This window comes from Amphiprion ocellaris, chromosome 1, assembly GCF_022539595.1.
Source record: "Amphiprion ocellaris isolate individual 3 ecotype Okinawa chromosome 1, ASM2253959v1, whole genome shotgun sequence".
Classification (NCBI taxonomy): Eukaryota; Metazoa; Chordata; class Actinopteri; family Pomacentridae; genus Amphiprion; species Amphiprion ocellaris.
Genome location: NC_072766.1, coordinates 12,789,222 through 12,815,212, shown reverse-complemented (window position 1 = coordinate 12,815,212; position 25,991 = coordinate 12,789,222). Strand labels below are relative to the sequence as shown.

The 25,991-nt window shown below is 39.4% G+C and overlaps 2 protein-coding genes across 2 annotated transcripts in view; one reads left to right on the top strand and one right to left on the bottom strand.

Moving 5' to 3' along the window:
• Window positions 1-843: 843 nt before the first annotated feature.
• lipca (lipase, hepatic a) lies at window positions 844-9,058 on the top strand. The gene is made up of 9 exons (XM_023285208.3): window positions 844-1,099; window positions 2,788-2,972; window positions 3,270-3,449; window positions 3,578-3,695; window positions 3,865-4,098; window positions 5,971-6,213; window positions 6,919-7,033; window positions 7,442-7,660; window positions 8,359-9,058. The coding sequence occupies exons 1-9, from the start codon at window positions 1,018-1,020 to the stop codon at window positions 8,471-8,473; spliced, it is 1,491 nt and encodes a 496-aa protein (XP_023140976.1). The 5' UTR covers window positions 844-1,017; the 3' UTR covers window positions 8,474-9,058.
• A 366-nt stretch (window positions 9,059-9,424) lies between these two features.
• The window catches only part of adam10a (ADAM metallopeptidase domain 10a), a 30,700-nt gene continuing 14,133 nt past the window's right edge, over window positions 9,425-25,991 (bottom strand). The window contains exons 4-16 of the mRNA XM_023283908.3: window positions 25,020-25,178; window positions 21,708-21,808; window positions 21,100-21,258; window positions 19,857-19,949; window positions 19,411-19,594; window positions 14,553-14,716; window positions 14,235-14,418; window positions 13,990-14,140; window positions 13,698-13,881; window positions 13,484-13,595; window positions 13,140-13,360; window positions 12,796-12,922; window positions 9,425-12,294 (exon numbers count right to left, since the gene is read on the bottom strand). Of these exons, the coding sequence (XP_023139676.2) occupies window positions 12,188-12,294; window positions 12,796-12,922; window positions 13,140-13,360; window positions 13,484-13,595; window positions 13,698-13,881; window positions 13,990-14,140; window positions 14,235-14,418; window positions 14,553-14,716; window positions 19,411-19,594; window positions 19,857-19,949; window positions 21,100-21,258; window positions 21,708-21,808; window positions 25,020-25,178 (1,946 nt within the window). The 3' untranslated portion in view covers window positions 9,425-12,187. The remainder of the gene's footprint in view (window positions 12,295-12,795; window positions 12,923-13,139; window positions 13,361-13,483; window positions 13,596-13,697; window positions 13,882-13,989; window positions 14,141-14,234; window positions 14,419-14,552; window positions 14,717-19,410; window positions 19,595-19,856; window positions 19,950-21,099; window positions 21,259-21,707; window positions 21,809-25,019; window positions 25,179-25,991) is intronic.

Below are 25,991 nucleotides of genomic sequence, written 5' to 3'. Positions count from 1 at the left end.
CAAATGCTTAAACTTCCAGTAAGTTAGTGAGTCCCAGACGTGCATCCATGTGCCCTGTCGGGGTCTCTATGACCACAGTGTGACGGTCTGTCCTGTTTGTTTAATGTGCTTACATACGTGATTTACGTCAGACAAACTCAGACTTGAAAATAGTCCAGAAACAACTCATGTAACCTGCGCAAGTAACTCCTATTCTAAAGCCATGACATCCACTACAAACACAAACAAGAACATGGTGAGAAAATTTCATTCATCAGTAAAATCACTGATTTTGGCTGGATGCTTTAACTTAAAAATGCCATCTGTGAATGTGTGCACCTTAAAATCACTGAGTTAAAAGTGAAGAACAATATAGTACATTTGCTTTATTGGGTTGTTATGACCCAACATCACAAGATCAAAACAACCCAATGTCCCAAGTGTGTTTTTTTAAAGTACTGTGTGCAGTATTGATTGATTTCCCGAGCCAGTGTTTAATCCAGTTATTTTCAGTCTCTACTGGGCACATGAAGTACTACTTTCCAACTGTTCAAACAAGTGTTACAGCAATGTGGGAAAATTCCACATCAAGTTCTTGGAAGGATTTACTCATTCGTGTTTTGTCCACAAACTAAATTTGAAACTGAAACAGGTAGCTATATATATATTTTAAAAATTGCATAAAGAACTGAACTTGTTGCCCTTATAGGAGCCTGACCGAAAGACCCAAGGTCATTCCTACAATTGAGTCACTCTGACTGCCTCTGCTCTTTCACAATCTGTTCGAGCTATATGGCCCGACTCCCAGCCAATCAGGACAGGACTAAATACCCTTTACCCATAAACCACTACTGCTGGTGTCACCTCTCCTTCTGTACAGTATAGTAAAATGATCTGGACCCTCAGGACAGTAATGATGCGTCTCTAAAACAGCCTCTGAAAAGGATCTGACCTTTTGAAATCTGCATTACCTGCATTTCCTCCTCTAAAGATTTTAAACCCGCTTCAAGGGAATTACCAAAGAGCCTGTGTGACGACATGCTGGGGGTTAAAATCTTGTGCTGTTTGCTCTTAACATGTCACCTCAGTGGAGGAAAGAAAATCAAAGGAGAAAGAGCAAGTAAGTAAAATATTAAATGAAGACCAAAGGAGTTTGATTAGAAAGTTGTTGCATTGGTTTAGTGTCCTTAATAAATGGAGAGATGCAAGAAAATCCTGCAAACCTATGAAATCAGTCAGTGAACCCAGAAAACAGGTGACAGTTTGGTTCTAATTTTGTAGAGAATTTGACTAATAGATTAAAAGCAATTGGATTGATGTCATTATAGCTGAGATATATTTTTAAAAATGCACCTTAGATATATGTGTACATTATGCTGTCAGTTTCTATATTAGACACAATAAATGATATAATTAATATAAAACTTAATTTTTTAAACATTAGATTTCCTCCAGAGGTTTGAATGAAGCTCAGATGCACCACATGTGTTTCCAGAGGTTTCCTTTAATTAAGCTGCACAGTGCAGGTCTCCTGCTGTGTACAAAACAATTAATCGAATGTTTGTTTGAAATCCACTGAACAGCAAAATGCTTTATTTGAATTTAATATCCTATGACTCAACAGAAAGCCATTGATTGAGAATGTCAAACAGTTTATCAGATCTTTCCTGAACACTTTTGTGTTAGAACTCATTTTAGTGGCTCAAAACCACACTGTTCTCTCTGCAGCCTCCAATATTTAAAGGCGCTAATTGTTGGTTTCCATATTGAAAACCGTCTTTGACATCACCATCTGTGTCAAGATGTAATAACTAGTTAGTTTAATATATTTTCTTTAAAGTTTTCTCCATTTTTTACTGTTGAACCTTCAACTGTGGGTACAAATTTCACATCCCATTAAGTAATACATTTTCCCTAAATCAAGAGTCATATGGAGCCTGATTTGAATAGAGCTACAGAGAGCAGCTCTTCAGTCACTGCATCAACATGCAAACACTGCATTCATGCCAAAACAGAGCTGTGCTAATTACACTGAACGATTCGTACACTCAGCCGCTACTAATTTTTGATTTACAGTGTTTGTGCTCTGTTACTAATGACTCAGACTGTTTTTAATTGCTTTCCATGTTCATGTGGATAAAACGTCATCACAGTGGAGAGATACAGCAGAGAAAATGTGGGATTTAATAAGCAGAGGGATGGAGGACGGAAGATGATTACTTTTGTTACTTCGACTGCAAATGAGTTTTTATCGTGTCAGCAACCATCTGAAGGAAACTGTATCACTGGGTGTTTAGGCGCCGGGGTTTTGGCATTATTAACATTACCACTGAAGAATAATAAATATGCCGAATAATTACAAACCACAAAGGAGATATAATGACACATCTCTTTGGATCAGTGACATTTGTGGTTTGAAACATATTGAGGGAGGAGGAGCTTTTATAGTAAATTATAAGAACAGTCTGGCAGAGATTCAGTTGATGGAACTTTGTGATCTGTGTGCATCCGCAAAACAGGTCTGCATGACCTGGACACACAGCAAAGTGCTTCTGAATGGGCATTAGTCTGTCTACGGTTCAAACGGGCCTCAAGAGGAACTGACTGTTCTGATTTCTCCTAATTTCCTGTCAGATAATTGTATCACCGCTACATTACAACATGTTGTCTGACTCTGAAGTGAATTGCCAGGCATTATTTTGTAATTATTCACCTCAGAGTAAACATGTGCAGTACCTCGACATGTTCTGTTCGGCAAAGCAATCAGGAAGAACAAACAGATAACTCCTCTGCTGTTTGATTTCCAAGGTGTAGCGGACATAGAGCAGAGGATTGTCCTGAGGGTGAAAGAGCCATATGTCAGCAGTTCAGCCTTCAGCCTGTTTTTGGGAGGTGAGGACACCTGCACATTGGACCCTCTGCAGCTGCACACTCTCACCTCCTGCGGTTTCAACAGCAGTAATCCCCTCATCATCATCACTCACGGGTGGTCGGTAAGGTCAACTCCCGCCTTCTTTACACTTCACTGACTTGAGCCACTGGATACAAAACATGGAACTTGACTACAGGGAAGGAAACATGTTCAAAAGCCCAGAAATACACTGAAATAAGAAACCATTAAGTGGGCACATGGAGGCAGACTGAAAATGTCTGCAGAAATATAGTAAAACCAAACATTAATGACGTTTTTGTTTTACATTTTTAGTAAAACTGGGTGAAGTTTGAATCATTATAATTCCAGTAGTACTGTGTACAGCTTGCCACTAACCATCAGACTTGTTCCCCTCAAGGTGGACGGCATGTTGGAGAGCTGGGTGCTCAGGTTGGCTTCAGCTCTGAAGACAAATCTAGTTTCTGTAAATGTGGTGCTCACCGACTGGCTGTCACTGGCTCACCAGCATTACCCCATAGCCGTACAGAGCACCCGCACTGTTGGGAAAGACATAAGTCACCTGCTGCAGACACTTCAGGTCAGAGGAAGTTTCTCTACCAAAGGCCAGTTTATTTTCCTGCATGCAATAGGTTGATTTTCATACAGAAGAAAAACTACAAACCACCATGCATGTATTACATTTAAACTGTCATAAATCCCCAACAGGAACAGTATCAGTACCCAGTTAAAAAGGTTCATTTGATTGGCTACAGCCTCGGTGCCCACATCTCTGGATTTGCTGGAAGCTATTTGGAAGGTTCAGAGAAGATTGGAAGAATAACTGGTGAGTTTTTCCATAATTTAAATGGAATAATTGTGTTGTCTTTCATCTGGCGTGTCAAATTCATGGGTCAGTATAAACATAATTTGCAAATGCATACCTTGAATAATTACCGTATTTATTCTGTATTCCAAAACAGCCAGAATCTTGATTGCACTTTGTGTCTGTCCAGGTCTGGATCCAGCAGGGCCGCTGTTTGAGGGCATGTCTCCCACCGACAGATTGTCTCCTGATGATGCTGAATTCGTAGACGCCATCCACACCTTCACCCATGAACGTATGGGCCTCAGTGTGGGCATCAAGCAAGCTGTAGCACATTTTGACTTCTATCCCAACGGAGGAGACTTCCAGCCAGGGTGTGACCTGCAAAACATTTACGAGCACATAACCGAGTATGGGCTCCTCGGTAAGATAAATAACACACAACAACACTTTAAAAGATTACAACAAAAATATGCTAAACTGTTTGTACTTATTATAATACGGTCTTGTAGGGACCATGAAATTAAAGTGTCTTTAAAATAAAAAAGGTCCTGCAATCTGTAAAATCAAGAGGTTAGACTATGAATAAAAGTTCATTTCAATTCTTGGTTTTTGAAATTTTGCTTTGTACAAACTGGAGAAAATGTGTGGAAAGTGAACATTTTAGCTTGATATTGGCATCAGAAAGATCAGATGGTATCAAAACTATAAGGATTCAGCCTCTGGAAACCAGTTCTGGTTTTACTAAAGTGCCTCCTGCAGAACACAGGATCAGATGCAATAAAACATACATGACCAGTCAAACGTTTGGACACACCTTCTCATTCAGTGGTTTTTATTTAATTATTTTATACGTTGTAGATTAGTACTGAAGACATCAAAACTATAAAAGAATACATATGGAATTATGTTGTAAACAAAAAAAAAGTGTGAATCTTCACTACTAATCTACAATATAGAAAATAATACAAATAAATAAAAAGCATTGAATGAGAAGGTGCGTCCAAACTTTTGACTGCTCATGTACAGAAGATTTCAAAACCTTCTTCTGAAAAAGACAAGTTTTTTTATGTTGTTATCATGTCCATATCTGGCATATAAAGATGCCATTTTTTACATGCAGTAAGAGAAATTAGTAAGTAAAATTAGTGATCAACACAATGACCAAACCTTTGCACCCTGAAACTGCAGTGTATTGATGTCAGTCTCAAAAATATGGATTCAGACTTTCTGGATTTCTTATGTAACAAACCTGTGGAACCAATCCTGTCAGCTTGTAGAGTGGAGCTTTCAATATTCTTATTCAGAGGCAGTTTTCAAATCATACATATATGGATGAACTGCTCAAATATTATAACTTGCCATTGTTTAAAGTGTTTGAGGACAGTCTGAAAGAAGACATGGTGTAAAGGTACATCTAAGTTATTTTTAGGCAGGAAGGGATTATTTTCCAGCTAAAAAAAATCTAAATGTGTAATTTTACTACACAGGTGGCGTTTTAGGATTGTAATCCATTTCCAAACAAGGGTAAAATACATCTAGAATTTTTTTTTCAGAAATTCCAAAGCTCATTCTGTGTTTTTAAGGTCCCGGTGATGATTGTTTCCCTGCCTGAACAGACATGCCATTCAACTTTCTGGAACCTCAGTGAGCCATTTAGAGCCCATCTCCTATCAGAGCAGTCTGTTCTGCTGCTTAAAGGATTACTGGTTTGCCTCTTTGTGTGCACCATATCATAACATTTTTTTTCCTAATTGGTCTTGCCACCTCAAAACACTGGTTTAGAAACCATGTCTTGGGGCGCCAATTCATCTTGTGCTTGTTGACAGTTTCTCATTCTGTGTTCAAGCCGTATTTAATTCCCTCCAGTCCGACAGAAGTGGCTCTGGGACCGATGGTGCTTCTCAATCCAAAACACATCCACAGAATATGACAGCGAGAACCACATTAAAGTATCTGTCATCGTCACGAGTTAATTAGCAACATGTGCCATCCTCCACTGTGTCCGTCCCTCTGAGCTGAGCTGCCTCCAGGCTACACGAGTCTACACAGAGAAAAGGCCTTCAGAGAGGACCAGAATCAGATATAATGAGACACTTTCAGGAGATGTGACAGAGGAACGGGCTGGTAGACATCAGGATTTGATGATAATGAACTCAATCCACAAATAATGGTCAGACACTGTGATTAAGCTGCTCCGTGATCTGTTGAACCCAAGATCAAAGTAAAGAAAAAAAATCAATACTGTCTTTAAAAATTTTAAATTTCCTCCACATTTTTTTATTGCTTCTTCTAGGTTTTGAGCAAACAGTGAAATGCGCTCATGAACGGTCGGTCCATCTATTCATTGACTCCCTGCTCAACAAGGACAAGCAGAGCATGGCCTACAGGTGCAGCGACAACAACGCTTTTGTCAAAGGAGTCTGTCTGGACTGTAGGAAGAATCGCTGCAACACACTGGGCTACGACATAAAGAAGGTCCGCACTGTCACCAGCAAGAGGCTCTACCTGAAAACACGATCTCGGATGCCTTACAAACGTATGTAGACGTCCAACTAAACAGCCTTAACACACATCTATACATCTCTAGTCATTATGTTCTCACTTCATAGACCAACACTGCTGCATATCTTTCTATAAATACTGTACAGATACAGTGAGAAGGAAGGATGACATATTTAAGTAAAACATTTAAACAAAAAAATGACATATTGATTCCATTCTGCACATACTGTCCTGCTGTTATTAATGCTCACTTGAACACCAAATGAATATTATTCCCCTGCTCTAAATAGTTCCTGATAAAAGCAATACCTTCCTCTGTTTAAGTAATACTTGCCAAAAACTACAGTTCTCAACTGTTTCAGGACATGACAGAGGTTTATGAAAACTATAATATTAATATAAATAAAGTTTGCATCTTTAGTAGAGGGACAAACTACTTTAGAACCAGGTTCCAAAACAGGGTAGAAAAACAAATATATTGTTGTATTTTCAGAGAATTGGCAGACAATTACAAAAATATCAAACTCAATTGGCATTATCCTTTAAAGCTTATATATAGAATTAGATTATTCCAGACTGTGGTGTACCAAGTGGTAGTATCCAAAAACAAACAAAACTTCGATTCATGACTCCGAACTTAACCCCAGCACACCAAACCTGCAAACTGTAGCTGTGAGCTATTTGTATTTCCATCTTATTCTACCTCAAACTAAAATGATGCACTTTCACCCCTCTACAGTCTATCATTACCAGTTCAGGATCCAGTTCATCAATCAGGTGGAGAACATTGATCCCACCCTGACCGTCGCTCTCACAGGAACAAAGGAGGAGAGTGGAGACGTCGTCATCACCTTGTGAGTACTTAGTAGAGCTGTCCCACCCCCCATCAGGCTCACATCACAACTACACTCAGTCACATGCAAAATGCAGCTGGGCTTCCCACTCTATAAAAAAAAAAGAAAGCAAGTTAAGGAGAGCAGCTGACACACATGGAAACAACTGGAGCTACTGCATGAAAGAAAACTATAAATGGGGCTGATGGAATGAATAATTTAAACAAGACACCATTCCCTGACAACTGTGTTATCCTTCATATTCTGTGTATCAAAGGGCCTCAGGCGATCCAGAGCGAGCAGAGGAAATCTCATCTGCTGTCCTGCTTTAGTAGTAGCAGGTTGTTGCTTAGTAATGGAAAAATGTGCAGTTTGTTCCAACTCTGATCTGTCTTGTTTTTGTCTCTTCCTTTTCAAACTCTCCAAAAGCAATGAAAAGATTTCAGGCAACACAACCTTCCCCTTCCTCATCACCCTGGACAAAGACTTGGGCGACCTGATGTTGGTGAAGTTGCACTGGGAGGGACTGGCTCTGTGGAAGAATGTGTGGAACCGGGTGCAGACCATCATTCCTTGGGGCGGCAAGGAGACGAAACCACTGCTGACTGTGGGCAGAATCAGCGTCAAAGCAGGCGAGACACAGGAAAGGTAAAGCTTGTTGTTACAAGGCAGTCAGTCGAGTTAAAGTCTCAAACATTAGCAACAAGTTGAGGTATAAAAAGTAGTCAAAATGCTTCGTAGCCGCTTTGCACAACTTCTAGACAACGTATCGTAACATGTTCCACATGTTTTCAGCTTTTTGGCCTAATTTATCCAGTCGTGTGACTTTAAAAGAAAAGCAACACTACATCCATCTTCTGAAATAGATACAGTTTGAGACTTTGAAGAGACACTTGTTAAAGATGTGACTGAAAAAAAAAACATGGAGTAAAAGTGATTAACTGTGATATGTGGTGGAGTAGAATGTAAATAGCAAAGTACAGTGCAAGTACTTCAAAGTTGTCCTTAAAATAAACTCGTAAATGCATTATACTGCAAGGCAGGTGGGCATCTGAGCAACTGAGTTAAAAGTGGAGTAGCATTATTAGCACGAGAATGTTATTACTACATGAATAAAACTAAACACATTAAAGGTGGCTGTCACATGTTGCAAACTTTGCCATTCTGCTGATATGCTGCTCCTGCCAGATTCAATAACATCCTGCAGTGTCCCACTACAGGAAACCGTCCACATCTCCACCTTCACAGACTGTTAATGCCATCTAGTGGAGGGTTTCTAAACACAGGATCTGAATCATTTATCGGACTGCGTTTACCCTGTCAACAACACTGTTTCTGTTTTCTAGGACGTCTTTTTGTGCCATGACAGACGACGGACAGCAGATTGAAGTGTCTCAAGACAAAGTGTTTGTGCGTTGTAAAGAAGACATACCAAAACAGCGCAGGAGAAAGCACAACTGACGGACTTGCGAGAGTTGCAGAATCTGTTCAACAGACTGAAGATCTCTGATGAAACATCTGGAAGATCACAACTGGATACAATTCTCACAGGTCATGGTGAGGCTGTGCAGATTTAGGGAGTAAATTAGAAATCATTAATTGTCTGACAGATGCCCTGAATAGGAGAATTGAATCCTGAGACAATGAAGCTAGAAAGGAAGAAAGAAATTGTAAACTGTGTTTACAATTTACAGAAATGTGTTCAATTATGTGATAAAATTGTTAATAAGTTATGTTTTGCATGTGAATTCTCTCAGCATAGCAACACTATTGCTCAAAGCGCCAGCCCAGGTCCACATTTCTTTCTACAGCTGAATGTTTAGAGAGCTGAAAGCTTGCCAACTTAAATATTGAGGCAATGAAAACAAAGTCTAAAGTTCCCTTCAATAACATTAATTCTTAAGCTTGCTTTTTTTAAAAAAAATGTGCGTAAAACGACCAATGTCAGCATTTAAAAACCTACATTACTAATGTCAATAACATGATATAAATTCACTTTTTGATCAGTCTCACACCAGAGCAATAAAAATACTCTGTTCTTTTCTATTCTGTATTGTGCTTTGATTTTTTTTTCGACAAAGGCAATGATGTTCATACATTTCTCATCCATAAACTGACAAAATGATTCACCCTAAAATATCCAAATACTGTGGCTGAATGAAAATGCAGCTGTCAGGTTCTGTCAAATTGCAACAATAAACACAGAAATTGGAAAGAAACCCAAATAAGTGCAAGTATTAACCAGGTGGTGGCACCAGAGAACACAGTTACAAAGGGAAGACAAAAAGATCCAAAAAATTATGTTAGGCCATCCTGGCAGTTCAGTCTTTTCACAACAGCGCCACCCTCTGGCCAACCATCCCTACCATGGTTTCACCTTTCGATGCTATGGACAGCAGGTAAAAACAAACATTTGATCAATTCTGGTTTATTAATGCATTTCAAGTAGTTCAAAAGAAATTATATTTTTGCACAATACCTTTGCAAATTTAGTAAAATTTTCAAAATAAGCAGAATGGAGAAACAGAACAAAAAAAGCAAATACAAACAAAAAGACACTGTACAAAACACGAGACATTAAATCAGACAGTAGTACAGAATCTAGACTATTTTGGATTCTCAGTTTATATCGCTTACGTTCCAGTGCACATTTTCTCAACATCAAAGCATCACATGTGAACAAAAGAAAAAAAAAATCCCAGAGTATGAAGCCCCATCACCCAGTATTACCCACATCATATAATATCAACAAATAAGAGATGAGAATGATTCAGCAAAGCAGCTCTTTCACACACACACTTGCACGCACACACACAGAAGCAATAAAATTTGATAATGAAAAATATACTTTAAGTGCTGACCCAAGAAAAAGCACTACCAGTAGCACCAAAAAGACAGAATCAGTACAAGAAGCAACAAAAAAACTGCAATTTTTTTTTCAGAAACTTTGCAAGTAGCACATGGACACGAGTAACTATTATGTCACGGAAACACAAATGAAGTTTTCCATGTACTCATTCAGGAGAACACACTGAAGGCATTTCTCTGTGAAGAGGCCAACTTGTTCGCTGCTGATCTCTGTGATACTCTGCATAGAATCTATCTGATCAATAATGCACCATCCTGGCACCTCGCACAGAAAACACTGAGCTGCAGCTGGGCTCGGTGCAACTCTTTTGCCAGGGTGAGGGTGTCTTCGTGAGATGCTCCCTCCTAAAATAACGTCAAGGAATTATGGATAGACATTTCTATACTTTGCTAGTAACTCTGCTTGTGCACTTTTATCCATCTGTCAGTGACATTAACTTATATTTGCCATGGCTGAAGACCACTCAAGTAAAACCAAATTAGAGCTGTAATATATCTTTAAAGAGAAAATAGCAATTACTAAATTCAGTTGGAATATAATAATCTAAATACGCCTGTTAGGTGATATAGAACATGTATCAGTAATCATACATTTCCTATAATTATCATGTACTGCCATGCCCGAAGCCACATCAGCCACAAAAACTTGCTAAACTGCCACCTCATGCAATATTCCAGCCTTGGTAAATATCACTGACATCAGTACACCAACTTTTAGTTACGCTGCTCTGAGTAGGCACATTTCTAACGCAATTACACAAACCAAGAGAGCAACAAAGTTTCCTTGAGAAAACCTCAATCAGTAGGAAGAAAAGAACAGTAGCGGATGGCTGACACATAGCGATTGTTCGCTCTGATAAAAAGGTTCGTTAACAGCAGCAAACAAAGCAACAATAAAATTAGAATCTCTAGTTTCCCCACCCACCCCCAAGTGATTCTCGCGTAAAACAAATGTAACAAATAACCTGAACTGCAATTAAAATCAATAAAAGCAAAATCCACAATCATATTTCAACCAGACAGGCTACCTCCTTAACTGGCTACAGAGGCTTAGATGCTTTTGGGTGGGTTGATTTTGTCTTAAACAACTGCGAGGAAAAGGTGGATAAATCACATCGAGTGAAAATGCAGACAGGACAATCACCGCTTGTCTGTTATATATGTCAGCTTCTTTGTCCGCGGTTTTGTTTTAACACATTCTCCTTGCATTGTTTTCACTGTTCTCATCCTGAATGTAAAGTCACGCAAAAAGTGGTTGTTTGACAAATTGTCACAGATCCGTGCTAAAGCAACAAGTTAGGGAAAAAAAAGACAGCAAGGACAGAATAAAAGTGTGATACAATCAGGTTGATAAAAAAAGCTATTTTCTCACCACGTATTTCAGCCCCACACTATATATCTTTATGTAAACGCAACTGCAAAACCATTTCACAACAAGAAACATATCAAATTAACTCCTCCCTCCATCCCATAACAGTTGACACTATATTGTTATTAGGCTCACGTGTCTACATTCTGTTCATACAACCTGTCACATACATCGCCTCAGGAGGGACCTTACCCTGAACACGCATGCAGCCATCTTTTACTCTTGTTTGCTGTTGTTTTAGTGATCCTGAGAAAGTGAATTAAAACAGTAAATTATCTTCATTATGCAGGAAATCAATTTCATTTGAAACAGAAAAAAACACTACTGCATCGTATGTACAATTGCAAACAGAAAGAACATGAAGAAATGAAAAAAGCTTCAGTTTTTGATGGTGCTTTGATTTAAAACAATCTAACCACATTGGCAAAAAAACAAGTTTTCTTTCAACACGTCTCAATGCTGTTTTTGATTGGCAGCAAAAACTCATGTGACTTGCAGTCCTGCTATCGTGCTGATGATGGCAGCATTTCAGAGAGGAAGGGCAGGAAAGAAAAAAAGGTTGCACAGATGGAGGACAGAGGAAGGCAACTCGAACAAAGCTGCTTCTCTCTCCTCCACTCTGATGAGGAAGCAATAAAAAAGAAAAATGGTAAGACTAAGACCACATAACAGAGATCAGTGAATTTCTCCCCCTGTCCCTCCCTGGAAAAATTATTTGTTTCCTATAAAAGCTATGTGAACCACTGCTAATCTGGCTCTCAGAGCAGAGGTGCCGAGTGAGTTTGTTAGCCCCCCCAAAACTTCGGGCTTTGTCCATTAAAGTTGTTTCAGCTGCAAGTTCTTTGAATTTTGCAATATGTGGTAAAGGTAACTCTTTGGAGTGAAGTGCTCCCATTGTAGGCACTAAGAAGAACCAAGGCAAAGAGCAGACCAGCGTCTCAGCGTCTCATCTGTCCCATTTGATAGTTCTCTCTGTACTGACGGGGCTGGCGCTGGCCCTGTGGCTGTTGGTTTGCATGTTGTTGTCTTCTCCTTTTCAGTGTACCTATACAAGATTGAGATCTCAGTAAGTTTAAAAAAAAAAAAAAAAACACAATGAAAGCTACAAACTAATGGTACTCACTTTTTTTTTACCCAGAGCAGAAAATGAGACCAACACATGTAAGAACATGATTAAATATCATGATAAAACAATTGTTCTAGCATCTATCTAGCCATGCATATTCATCTGTTGTTTCATCTACACCTGCACTCAAGCTTAGGAACATACAATAAAAACATATAGAGCATCCTTCACAAGTATACTAGTAATAAAGTCAAATGTCACTGTTCTGCTGCCATACATTTGGAGGGCACTGTATTGTTACATTGCACAGAAAATATTTATGAGTTCTCTCTACTGTTAGCCATGGAGGTGCAGGACTTTATATTGCACTGAGAAACAAGCCCACAATGAGTAAAAATGTGACAGGAACAAAAATCTGGTAAGAAATTGCTTGGTATTTAGAGGGTTAACATATTTTTGGAGGTATTAAATGTACTATACCTGGCAGTGGCTTTGGTGGAGGAAGTTTGGGATTGCTGCTGGGGGTATGGACGCTGCAGATCTTGATGAAACCAGCCATTAGCATTATAAGAGCAATGCCCATCAACAGCACTGCCCACCAGTGAGCCTGAATAACAGAGAATGTAGTCAAGAATGTTTAAATACAGATGACAATTGTATTTGCTCTGATCATTCATGTTTTAATTAAAGAATGGTACATATTTTACAAATTCTGCCAGGCTATGTAAACATATGAGCACAACTGTATTTGTGTGATTGTGATAAAAGATGTTTATTCTTGGCCAAACCAGACAGTTGCTCCACATATCTATACTGACACTCACCACTATCCACTCAGCAATATTCTCATAGAGTTCTGCATTGAAGATGGCTTTCTTTAGCCTTGCCAGAGGCCCGTCTGCGTCCACCAGACGACACCTCATGAACACATCACAGTATCCCTTAAAGTCATTACAGGGTGAGCCAGGCTGCAGCGTAGTGGTCTTCTTGTTGAAGAATCTGGCCCATTTCTCTGATCCTGTGCTGCTACAAGTGCTGGGGCTCACTGAGGAAAGAAGAAACCTCTGAAATACTGACAGTAACTTCCTATTCTCAAGATCTGCTCCCACGGACAGAAGAAGCAACAAAAAGTGAAACTAATCTGATAGTTTACAAGCCCGGTACTCACTTTTCTCCATGCAGCACACGTGGCAAAGCTCAGCTGCCTCATCTTTGCCATCTTGGCTGGCACAGGTGCATACCTCCAGACCATACTTCTCACAAATGGAACCAGAGCAGACCTAGCAGATAGCAGAAAAAATGTTTCCAAACAATACCTAAAAGACAAACTGACAAAATGGGCATACCACACATGAAACAGAGGCCAGTGAATATTAGCATACTCCATTGAGGCAAACTTGTGTTTCTGCATGGCAAGAGGTGAAGTTTTCCTTTGGCGCTGAGGTAGGACACAAAGCAGTAGCTCCATTGCAGCGGCCCTCCTGGGCACACTCGGACTCTACTCTGCATCTGTCATTAGCGCCCTTGAAAGTGCATTCCTTTGAGCAACAGGGTCCTTGGCTGGGACTGGATAAAAAGAATTACAAATATGCCTTCAAAAGTTAAATAAATGCTCTCAAGAGAAATGTTTGTTGCTCAGTAATTCAAAATTTACAATACTGTAGACAATCTGACCTGCAGATTTTGCCTGGTTGAAGTTTGCACTTTTTGCCCTCTGCTTCGTTGGCGCTATAGCAGCATGGGTCCGTACACTGATCGCTGTAGCCACAGTCACACTGCTCTCCAGCTTCCACTAGTCCATTACCACAGATAGGCTGACCAGACTCTGAACACACAAACACAACCGAATGAAAACATAATCTCTATTTCTCATACAAATGGAAGCAGTTCATATGAGATATTCATGAGAGAGAATTTACCGACAAAGCAGTCGTCTCTCTTCTTTGTCAGAACAGCACTTATATTGCGGATGCTGCAGATGGAAAACTTGTTATTGTTCAGTTTGTCCCCCGATGTGGCTCTGGCATACATAATGTAGTTTCCCTGCTCCTTCTTGTCCTGCAACTTAGACTCTCCAGGGGTACATTCGATCCCAGAGTCATGCTGTAAAGTAGTAGTCAAGTAAAGGAGAGAAAGCAGAGATGTTTGAGAGAAAGCTCCATGTAATGCATAGCACAGCTTGGCAAAAACAAAGTAGATCACAGGCAAAGAGAAGTGTTTTAAATCATGGTTCTTACAGGAGAGCCAAAGTTGTGCCCAACTTCATGAGCAAAAGTAATGTGTGACACTTTGGGAGGGACATGGGAGGCGTAGTTCTGCACAGTGATGATTCCAGTGTTCAGAGACTTCCTCTTTCCATCCGAGTACAGTTTGCTCTTCTCACAGATGCCCCCAGAGCTTCCTGTGGCAGGAGTGTAAAAAATAAGAGGGGAATGAATTATCATATTATTTAAATACTAGACAAGTTTTTACAAAGAATGTAATCTGTATTTTAAAAAGAAGTAACTGTTAGCTATCACAGATTGAAAGAGACCAAAAGTAAAATGAATTTGTTTCAACCAAAAGCATGATTGTTTGCTCATGAGGCACAGGTGTGTTAAAAACTGAAGCGATAAATTGAACCCTGCAGGCACATTTCCATAACAGGTTCAACTGAAACACCTGCACACATGCAGCAAGAAGAATGACCTGCTGATGCTTGTAGTTGCAGTTTGGTCACAGCAGGGACCACAGAAAACACTACTCATGAAAGTTCTTGAACCACCAAGTACAGTAACTTTGAGTTGAAAAATGTTATTCTTGCAAACCTAATGAACCAATGTATGAGCTAAGTCTTTGTCAGGGTCAGTTTTTACCATGTAACTAAAAACATACTGGACCAGTTGTCTAAAATTACCTACAACATAAAGTGTAAAACATGTAGTGTCAGATACCCACACCACCTGTGCCATTTGTGTTGTAAAAATTTGTTATAAGGAATTCTTTGTTTGGAACTTTACCTGCTTATTGAAACTCTTAAATGCATCAAGCAAAGTTTAAACTTGAAGATTGGAGCAGAGTAATCACACTACAACAATGTCAGGGGACAAACCCAACAACAGCTTTTCAAAGAAAATCTGAATCATCTTACTAATGTGACCTGAGCTGAACATACATTGGTCACAGAAAATAAGCAACTTAGCATGTGCCAACTCTATAGCCGCTGCATCAACAGAACTGTTGACAATAACCAAAACATACTAGAGAATCCAACAGGGTGATCCAATGACAAAATTATCATTATTTTTTTACAAACCTCTGCGGTCTTAATTTCCTAGCTTTGGCTGAAATGTTAGTGTCAACAATGTAGAGATAATAAATAATTAGACACAACTTTATCACTAAGGCAAAAGATCATGAACCCTGCACAATTATTCACAAAATGAAGAAAACCATTGATATACACTTATATCTTCATACGGTTGTACACACATACAGAGGACCCAGAGAGTATTCAGACCCCTTCACTTTTTGCACACTGAATTTTGTTGTAGATTTATTTTAAATGTGTGCATGTCAGGCCACAGATGAAGCCATGAGAGGAACTCTGTAAACATCTGTGATAAAACTGAGGTGATGCACAGATCAGGGCATGGGCATAAAACCACTTCTAAAGCTTTGAGTGCCGACAGGAGCACTCAAAGAAGGTGACCAAGAACCCAATGGTCACTCTAACAGACTACTAGAAGTCCTCTACATAGATGGGAGAAGATAGCGAAAGGATGACAATCTCAGCAGTGATGTATCAATCATGTCTTTCTAGTAGAGAGGCCAGACATAAGCCATTCTTGAGTAAAAGGCGTAAGACAGCCCACTCTGAGTTTAGCACTCAAAACGATGTGCCCTATGTCTCACGTTTAACTCTAAAATGCGAAGCTCTGGTGTGTTGAGACAATAATGTAACTCTCTGATAACAAATCCAAAAATTATGCCTAGCAAACACCAGCCACTAAAATTATCCCAAATGTGAAGCATGGTGGTGGCAGCATCATGCTACTGGGGTGCTTTTCAGAGGCAGAGCCCAGAGACTGATCTGAAATGAGAGAGGTCCTTGAAGAAAACCAGCTACAGAATGCAGCAGCCTTAGACTGGAGTGATGGTTAACCTTTCAGCATCACAATAAACCGAAGCACAAAGCCAAGACAGCACTGGAGGAAAAGTCTCTGACTGTCCTTGAATGATTGAGCCAAAAGGCCAGACATAAAACCTCAATGAACATCTGTGGAGAGGCCTTAAGATGGCAGTTCACAGTTACAACTACACACTACTAATTCATTCAGATACAGTTGGAGAAGATCTGCCGGGAAGAAGGGGACAAACTGCCCAAATACAGATTTATAAGGCTTGTGGAGATTACCACCAAAGGGGCTCTGACAAACTATTGAATTAAGGGACAGCATATTTTTTAACTGAGAGATTACAATTAAAATGAAATCTACTTTAAATCTACTTAAAATTGAATTTGGCTAGGGCCATCATAGCCTCAAGAGTGAAACATGAGGTGGGAGTGGGATGATATGGAGCTGCATGAGTGTAAAAAGCGTTTAAGAGATGACATTCCGAGATGGCATCACGAATGTCTGTGGATAAACAAAAACACTGGCTGACAACATGACTCCTAGTCTGCAGAAGAAGCTTGGCAGAACAGGAATATTCCCGTATAATAATGATCCAAAGCACAGTGCCAAAATCATGAAATTAAAGAGTTTGCAAAAAAGAAATAAAGTGGAAACTATGACCTGGCCAAGTGTGTCAACTGACTTGAATCCAATGGAAAACCTTTGGGATATTTAAAAAAGAGCAGTTGAAAAAATAGTCCCTGAAGAGTGATAAAACATGTTTCTAGATCCTCCATGATAAAGATGACTGAGCCTGTCATCTAAAATACAATTGGACAGACAAGTATTGCTGAAAGGTGACAGAACTTTCGATTTGCAAGTGATATTGCATATGGGTGTACTCACTTCTGATGTACATTTTGCACAAACATGTACCATATACCATTTTAAAAACTAAATACATATTAGAATGGCTTCTGAAGCTATGTAGTTAATGTAATAAAAGTATATAAAACTAGAATTCATATTGGAAAAACAACTAAATTTAATTTTAAAATCCACAAAAACATACTGTAAAATGGGATGATGAATTAGTACACCTTGGGGCATTCTGGTTGCTTTTGGGACTGAAGCATGTACACCCTGTAAAGTATATAGTCCTTGAATTTTGCTTTTCTGTATTTTAAATTATCAAAAAAATCTTACATCTAAAATGACATGACACAAAACTAATTTGAAAACGCACAACAAAACACTGACAACCACTTGCAATCACTCTCAGTAATAAGCATGTCTGCAGTGTTGCTGCTTTCCCCACAATCCATAAATCCAGTCATTAGGAGGCAGCTTCAAGCCACACAGAAACATGAGACCAAAGCACTTGAAGCAATAAACAAAGTGTCCAGTATGTGTAAGTATGAGCCTAGCTACACACTGTATAACTCACATTTTTCTTTGTATACTGTAACATAAACATGTATGTGTGTCTATGCAGCCCCTCCACTGAATACATGTGCCTCAACAACTGGTCACTTGATACAATATCACATGTATCAAATGTGTAACGCAGTTTGCCTAAAAGCTGTTTGATCTACGCTCCCTTTGTTCAAACACTGACCACACACCTCATTGCAACCCATCTTTTCTCCATCTCTTACACTCAATCGATTCTTTCAGCTCACAGCTTTGCTAATTTGCCAGTATTGACTGTCTGGGTTTGTTGTTGTATTCTTCATGGTGAGATGGTATCTAAGCTTATTCAAAGGGCTAGGAAGAAGACAGAAATGTAGGGGAAGAGCCCCTTTACATTAAATTTCTGTGCAAAGAACACAGCATGACTCCTACTGACATACGCTACTACATAAGACATTTCTTTTGTATAGTATATGACAGCAGTGCCTTGGTCACACACATATTCAAAAATACATTATTTATTAAAGTAAATGCCTCTATGTGTAGACTCAAATGGCATCATAACAGTGTATATCATATAAAATATCACATTAACCAAATAACACATTGCAAGCCTCAGAATACAGTGAAAAACACCTATAACAACATGTCTGAATGCCACATATCTATCTTATTTGACATTAGTAGCTACACACATTTTAGGATTGACTGACATGACAACTGTATTTTGTTTAGAGGTGACTAAGACTCAGTTTCTATCATTTATTAATAAATAAGCAAGTTATTACTCTAATGAGCGATGAAAATAAGTTGTTTTCTCTTAGTCCATTGCTCTAGAAGCAAATGTATAGAAGAAAAATTTGATGCTTGTACCATGGATTTACTTGAGATAACGCTGAAGACTAGTTCATTGAATCCATGCTTTGGTAAATACAAAAAAATAATTTAACTAGTTGGTGTTGGCAGTGAGATACATTTTGTAACTTTGACTAGAAAGTGCTAGACTCTGAGTTTAACCCTTCCTAAGAAAGGCAGTGCTTCAGTGTTTATAGATAAACCAAGCGATCCTGATGGACACAGACAGAGAGGAAATGAAGACACAACATGCTGACAAGACAAGTTGACAGCTTCAAAATGCATTCAACTGCCCTTTGACTAACTTAGTATTGTGTGTGCATGTCTGCGTGTGTGCGTGTGTGTTGGGCCAGCACAGTGCTAACGCAATAACCGAGATGGTGAGGCTAATCATTATCTACTAGGGTCAGTCCTATCTGAGATTTGTTCTTTAATTCAAGGAACAATAGTGCAATGATAGCAGGGACTCTGCGTTATCAAACCAGCAATCCAGAATCTGCTTTTTCTGCTCATCACAGCAATTCTGCCACTGATGCTGGATATGGGACTTCAAACTACATTGATCTCAACTTTTAAAAAACTGAACAAGTAATTGGATTCATCAAAAAATTTGTAGTATTCTGCAGAACTGTCAGCAGGTCGCTGTGTTACAAAGCACCAAACGGTTTTAACGCTTCTGAGTAACACCAGAATTTATTACCAGAGCTCTGTTTATGTATTTGGTACCAACCTGAAGGAGCCCCAACCCAAGCCAAGCCAAGGACACCATCATCAAAGTCCCTGTCAGTGAAGACGTAGGCCAGGCAGTAATCATCATGGTTCTGTTCAGAGTTGAGCTCCAAAAACTTCTCCACTCCGATGTTGCTAAAGCGAAAAGGATTGCTCCTGTCCCTTTCATCTTCTGTGGTATTTATCTGAAAGAAAGGGAGTTTAGCAACGACAAGAGACACTTGAGCAAGAATAAACACTGTTGAAGGACACTCTGTTAACCCCTCGGTGTTCCCTGCCAAGCAGACAGATCAACAGACTTCTCAACTCAAAATATTAGCGGGATGATCTCTTTCAGGTCAGCAGTTATATAACCCGATTCTGCACCACAGCCCACATGTTCAGGCTTAAAATGGCAGCTGACATTCACCTTAGGTTCAAGACACTCTTTGTTGAGATTCAACTCACCCTGATCCTTTTAACCATGAAGCTGATGTTTCGTATACCCATGAAGTCTGTGGCCTGGTAAATGGAGTCGATAGCCTTCACGTGGCTGGAGATCTGTGAAGAATGCAATAGTTTTAATTAGTAGCAAGTCAAATACAGCATTGGAGGAAAAAAATACATATTAGAGATAGTTTCTGTAGTTTCTAGTTTCTGTAGTTTCTATTTTTCTATTGCAATGAAGATCATATGCTTTTTTCCACATTCCCACAAAACACATAACTGTGTTAGATTATAGACTAACTCCACTGATTTTCCACATCAAGGTTTGTTCATAGGTCTTAGAGAATACCATTGCATCTGTGAAAAGTTTTTTAGAAAGATTTCCTTCAGTGATGAGTTTTTATGTTAAAGTTGAAGACTAAATGTTTAAAAAGTAAAAGAAAGCCTAGTGGTGCAGCCATAGAGAACTGAAGAAACCTCTGTAGCTCCTCTGCTCTGCATGAGGCTCAAGGCTACATTGGCAGGTGCTAGTATAATATACCTGAATCTCCAACAAAGCTGTCAGAGGTCTGGTTGCACTGTGGGTAGTCTCACATAGCCAGACCATTCTGCAGCACAGAATGCACCTCATTGTCATTCTACTAAAGGGAAAGAAGGAAAAAAACAGCAGCATCCTGGCTTGATTGTATTTCTCTTAAGAAATCACAATCGATTTGGGCAGAGCTAAACCAAGAATTTGGGTGTCTCCTCTAAAATAGTGATGAGGGATTTGCTTTGGTAGAACATTTGCACACACTGAGGTGAATCGTCTAATTAAAATGGCTAATTCAGTGAAAAATTCAGGCCTTCCTCACTGCATGATGGTGTGTGGGAGGTGGTTAACTCGAAGGTTGTTTCTGATTCCAGTTTTTGTCAAGGAAGAAGAATGCATGCAATAATGACCTTGATAACTCTAATTTCTCTGCATGAATTCTGACTGTTAATCTTAAGTTTAGAAGATATTTTCTCTTCCCAGCAGTTTCACTTGGTGGTCTAGCATGTGGTGGCTGTTCACGGAACAAATAGGCCCATTTCAGCACAGCATGAAAAGGTAGTGGGGTGAATTGCAAGCCAGGCAGCAGCCAAAAAGAAGAATGGAGGTGAGCTAACCGCTGGCATCGTAGACCAATGCTAATCAGCACACCAGTCAACCAGACTCTGCACCATTTTTTATAGGCTTTCAGACTGTGGTGACATTTGCATACTGTATGTAGGTCTTTCATACCTGGGCAATAACAGCCTCTCTTGTGCCGTAGTATTTGAAGAAGAGGTGGTCAGTCTGGATGAAGAGCTGGCAGGTGTTTTTCTCTTTCCCTGCTGCCCTCTTCCTCCTCAGAATGACAGGAACATGTGAGCTGTCCTCTTCCAACACACTGTTCTCCCCCTGTACAAAAAATGAATGGTTTACTCGAGCAAAAGGAAAATTATCAGTTATTATTACAGTAAGTCCTTTTCTATTATGATAATTCCCTCTTATTCTGCAAGTCCTGATAGCATGCTTCAGCAGTGTCTGGTGAAATAAGCCACTGTGTAAAAGAAGATTTTCTTTTCTAAAGATATGCTATCACTTTCACCCAAAAACTGCTAGAAAAGCAGCTTACACTGCTGTATTTTAATAGGGTTAACCAAGGCTGCTGCCCTGCTAATAATCAGGTATTAGATTGAAAGCTTGTACACCTATGCTAAAAGTACACACATGGTTTTGCTGGTAGTGTAAGGTAGTTTGGAAAAGAGACGGGATCTTTTAATCTCATGAGCCGCGTCCATCTGCATGTTTAATTACATGTGTGAAGGAGGGGGAAGGGTTTTGTTGTGATGCTGGCTGGCACTTACTTTTCCATGCTCTTCTGCTCCTGACGTCTGGTACTTCCTCATCCTCTCAAACACAGAGTGGTCAGCACAGCCGCCCTCTGAGCCATACTTATGAGGATAATCTGGCAGATAGGGAGGAGATAAGGGAACGATTGTGAAGAGCGTATGGTGCATCATGGATCTATATACAATCATGTGTGGAGGGATGGAGGAGGTGAATCAGGGTGAGTCGGATGGAAGAGTAGCTGCATTAAAAAAAAAAGCCTGAGCACGAGCGTTACGACTTATCTCTTGCGACAAATCAGTGCCAGTTTTGTCTCTCTTTTATATCTTTCTTTCAATTTTCAATATGAGCAGAGAGAGGCATTACCCATGATCTGCATCTACTAATTGAAAAAAAAAAATGCTTTTCTGTGCTGCCCAGACATTTTCCAAATCAAGAAATTCAGGTCAACAAATACCAAACAAGACTATTATGGTACAGTAGTACACTATTTACAGTACTTACAGTCTCCACTGTGTTCATATCTTGACTATGCATTTGCTGAAAGCAATTGCAATTTTGTGTTATCACAAAAACAATACACATTTCACCAATAACATATGCATCTATGGGCATTTGGCCACAGCAACTATTTTCACTGGATCACCAAAAACGAGATGGGATCATTCTTAGGACATACAGCAACAGCACAGTTCACCACTTGCCACACCCACACGGAACCACACGTTTGATTTCAGAGTTCACCAACATCACTGATAAAGCACAGATAAAAGAGGTAGAAACAAAGAGACCGATGATGAATAACCAGTGAAAAATTACAAGTAAAAAGGGCATTACAGTCATACATTGTTTTAGCCAAGCAGCTGGTGCAGCCCACTGCTATACAATTAGGTTTAAATGTTAACTGGAAGCTGTCGCTCATAATTAAAGTAAATATTAAAATATCAACTGGGCTGCCGCATTATGTCTTTGTAAGCATAATTATGGACATGGGCTGAAAAAAAAAATGCTTGAACAATAATTTTAAAAAATGCAGCCAGAGTGAGGGAGTTTTCCGTTGTTTTAACACAACTGATATGCAAAATGCACTTTTTAAAAAAAATCTGACACTAGGTTAGAACACACTGATCTGCTAAGCCTGCAAATCAATGTGTTCTGATTGTGCTGGTTTAACCAAAGTTGGGTCACTTTCTTCTGAGCTGTCTGCAATTGAAAAACTCGTGTCTATTAATAGTGGTGCAGAAATTCAGCCTGTCTCACAACTATCTTTGGTGATTCATTAAAGATATCAGTCCTGTGCTGGTGGCTAAAGTGACTGAACACACATTGAAATGACACATTCAGACTCTGACAATGTGGTTTTGATTTTTTTCTAAGAAAGCCGTCTTTGTACTCAAAGTGAATGCTGCGTCATTGAACTGCTATTCAAAAGGCTTTTACATTTTGGGTAGAAGTAAAAAAAAAAAAGTTGAGAAAAAAATTACTGAGAGTCAGAAGTGAGAACTCTCACTCTTATGCCTTTTAAAGATCATTCCGCCACCATTTTCACTGATACTAGCATCAGAGACAACAGGGAGACTTTTAAAAAGCAAGATTTCACACTTAGTTCAAGACATTATAAGTGGCAGACAGATGTGTTGAATTTTAAAATGCAGTTTTGTTCTGAGAACAGCACATACTGTCAATACATTCTGTAAAGACTCCCTGCTGTTATTTGACCTAAGCGATGTCTTAGGGTGCATTTCAATCCTATCTAAAAAAGTATCCAAAAAGCCAAAGTTTAAAGACTAAACATCACATTGATGAGACGCATATTTCAGCTACTGGTTTTTAGTATTATATAACAGTGCACATGCTGTATCATGTTTTATCTATACAACTAAATGCAGCAATATAACGAGGACCACTTGAAAACTCCTTATTGTCTTTACACTGATGCGCACAAAGGATAACGCTAAAGTTGTGTGAATTATAGCCTAAAATATCATGGTACATTTTAGAAAACATTCACACAACTCTGTAAGGCCCCTGTCCACTTCATTCTTACCCAGTAGTGATTAGCAGACAAGTGCTGTAGACATGAAAACCTGGCAAATCAGAACGGACTACAGTTGTAACAGGTAAGGATGAAGGCCAAATCTATGAAAATATGACGCACGCTGGAAATGAAAATGTTAAGTTTATTAGGGGTGGTAAGGAGTCCTGCAGTCTTCTGTGTGGGTTTCATTTTTCCTGCCTTTCACCTGAAACCTTCTGTTCCAACCCTCCAACCAGCTGCTTCTCCCTCATTACTGAGAGAATGGCGTGCTCCCGCTGTGCACCCATGACTTCAACATTTCATGGTTCACTATAGGCACATCTAAATAGGTGTTTTCATTCCAAGCAAATCTGCCAGTCAGTTTGCTAAAATTTCTCTGTGTAGTTCAAAAGAGTATAACTGTCTTTCTTAAGGTATGTGTGCTTGTGCGTTCTATAGAACCAACCAGCAGGAGGGAGGGTAGCGAGTATCAGGCAGCCCAAAGGTAGGGCAGGGTTCATATCAGACTCCCTGCCTCTTTGCTAAATGCACCACTCTGGGCTAGAATCATGAGTCTCAAGTTACAGAATAGTGTTTTGACTCATGTAGTGTGTGCTTCATTGTGTCTGCCCACAACCACAGCTCGCTTGAAATCAACAGATTACCTCCAAACATTTTCCAGGTTGGCTATTCTGGAGGAAAAGACTAGGAAACTTGCCGTCTCCTGATTCTGAATATTTGAATTTTGTTGTAGCCTAATCATAGCAGTGGCTGCAGTTCATTTCTATGCAGTATCAGGCTCCAGCCCTTCTAGCAGTATTAATGCTGACCACCTTGTCCATGGCCCAAGACCCCGAGCCAAATCCTGCTGCTGCCAGTCTGTCAACCACAACCTTTTCACAGATCATGTCGGGGAGCCTATGAACTGCTAAGTTTTCAGCCTCATAATACAGTTGTATTCCTCATGATACCAAAGCAATGTTTTGCCCAAAATTCTGCTTTTTAAAGTGTTAAATGTCTGCCTTTAAGCTTTCAATTCCATCTATTTTTTTATTAACAGCATAGAAAATTGATTCCTTAAATGTCTTCCTCTTTAGCCTGTATGGATCTATAAAGCTGATTTTTAAAAGGAGTCTGTTAAAACTACTGGCACTACTACTATTATATGTCCAACAAGCTGCATGTATGAGTCATTTCTGAAGCCTTTGAATCAAAGCCTCTTCCTCTCCCTCTGTATCAGCTTCCGGTATGCACTTTGTATTGACTCAAATGTAGCTGCGTAACAGGACTTCACAAAAACAAGTATACTTACTGATGTCATCTTCATGATAGATGACAGAGTGGAAGGGAATATTCTTGTCCCGCAGGTACCTCTCTGAGGGTTCAACGTAGTACGTTCCCTGGTGGGTTTTAATGAAGCCCTCAAAGCGTCCATCCACCACAGAGCCATGGGTCAGGGTGCCTTTTTCTCCTGAAACACCGAAGAAGAGGAGGGTGAGCAGAAGCAGACAAAAAACGATACAGTCTGTCTCTAGAGAAAGATATTTTCAATGGAAGTAATATTGTCCTACACTAAATAAGCAATGAAAAGCCTCTGGTCTGAACAGTCGAGCAGATCAGTACCTACAACCTCAGTTTGAGCTATAGTGGTATTTGCGTATAGCATTATAACTCTAGTTTTGTTTTTCATGTCATGATCATAAGCACACATGGAATGACTCTTATGATGGCACAGTTTTTGGTCAACAACTACATGTTGTGTATTTGAGCCTCAATCTGGTTTAATTTGCTTAAGGGTAAAAAAAATTTACGAGGATTTAAATTGCAATATTTTGCAATTCAAGATTAATATAAATTAGGGATCGACCAATGAGGGTCTGGGCCGATTCCTTATGTATTCTTTTGTAGTTTTGATGTCTACAATGTATAAAATAATTACATAAAAACTACTGGATGAGAAGGTGTGTCCAAACTTTTGACTGGTAGAGTATATGTTTCAAAGGTAAGTTAAAGCAGCAAACTCTCTTAAAATTGTAATAAACATCCCAGTCCTCTACAACTCACAAGTAATGTTACTGTGAGCCCAATAACATTATACAAACATAAGCTGCAGGTCTGCTCACTTGCAGTCCCTCCAGATCTGTCTGTAAATCACTTAGAATAAGATTGCTGACAATATCTAATTATAATAAATAAATACAATGATAAAACTTTCGGGAGCTATTGATTTATTTAATTTTTCATTTAACTTTATAAGACATGCTGCTGAGCCTGGGAGCTCCCT

Bases quoted from the DNA above. Each gene is read 5' to 3' on its own strand.
- lipca (XM_023285208.3), top strand. From the start codon at position 1,018: ATGCTGGGGGTTAAAATCTTGTGCTGTTTGCTCTTAACATGTCACCTC. The intron at 2,973-3,269 runs GTAAGGTCAACT...GTTCCCCTCAAG, and splicing joins TCATCACTCACGGGTGGTCG to GTGGACGGCATGTTGGAGAG. The intron at 3,696-3,864 runs GTGAGTTTTTCC...GTGTCTGTCCAG, and splicing joins GAAGATTGGAAGAATAACTG to GTCTGGATCCAGCAGGGCCG.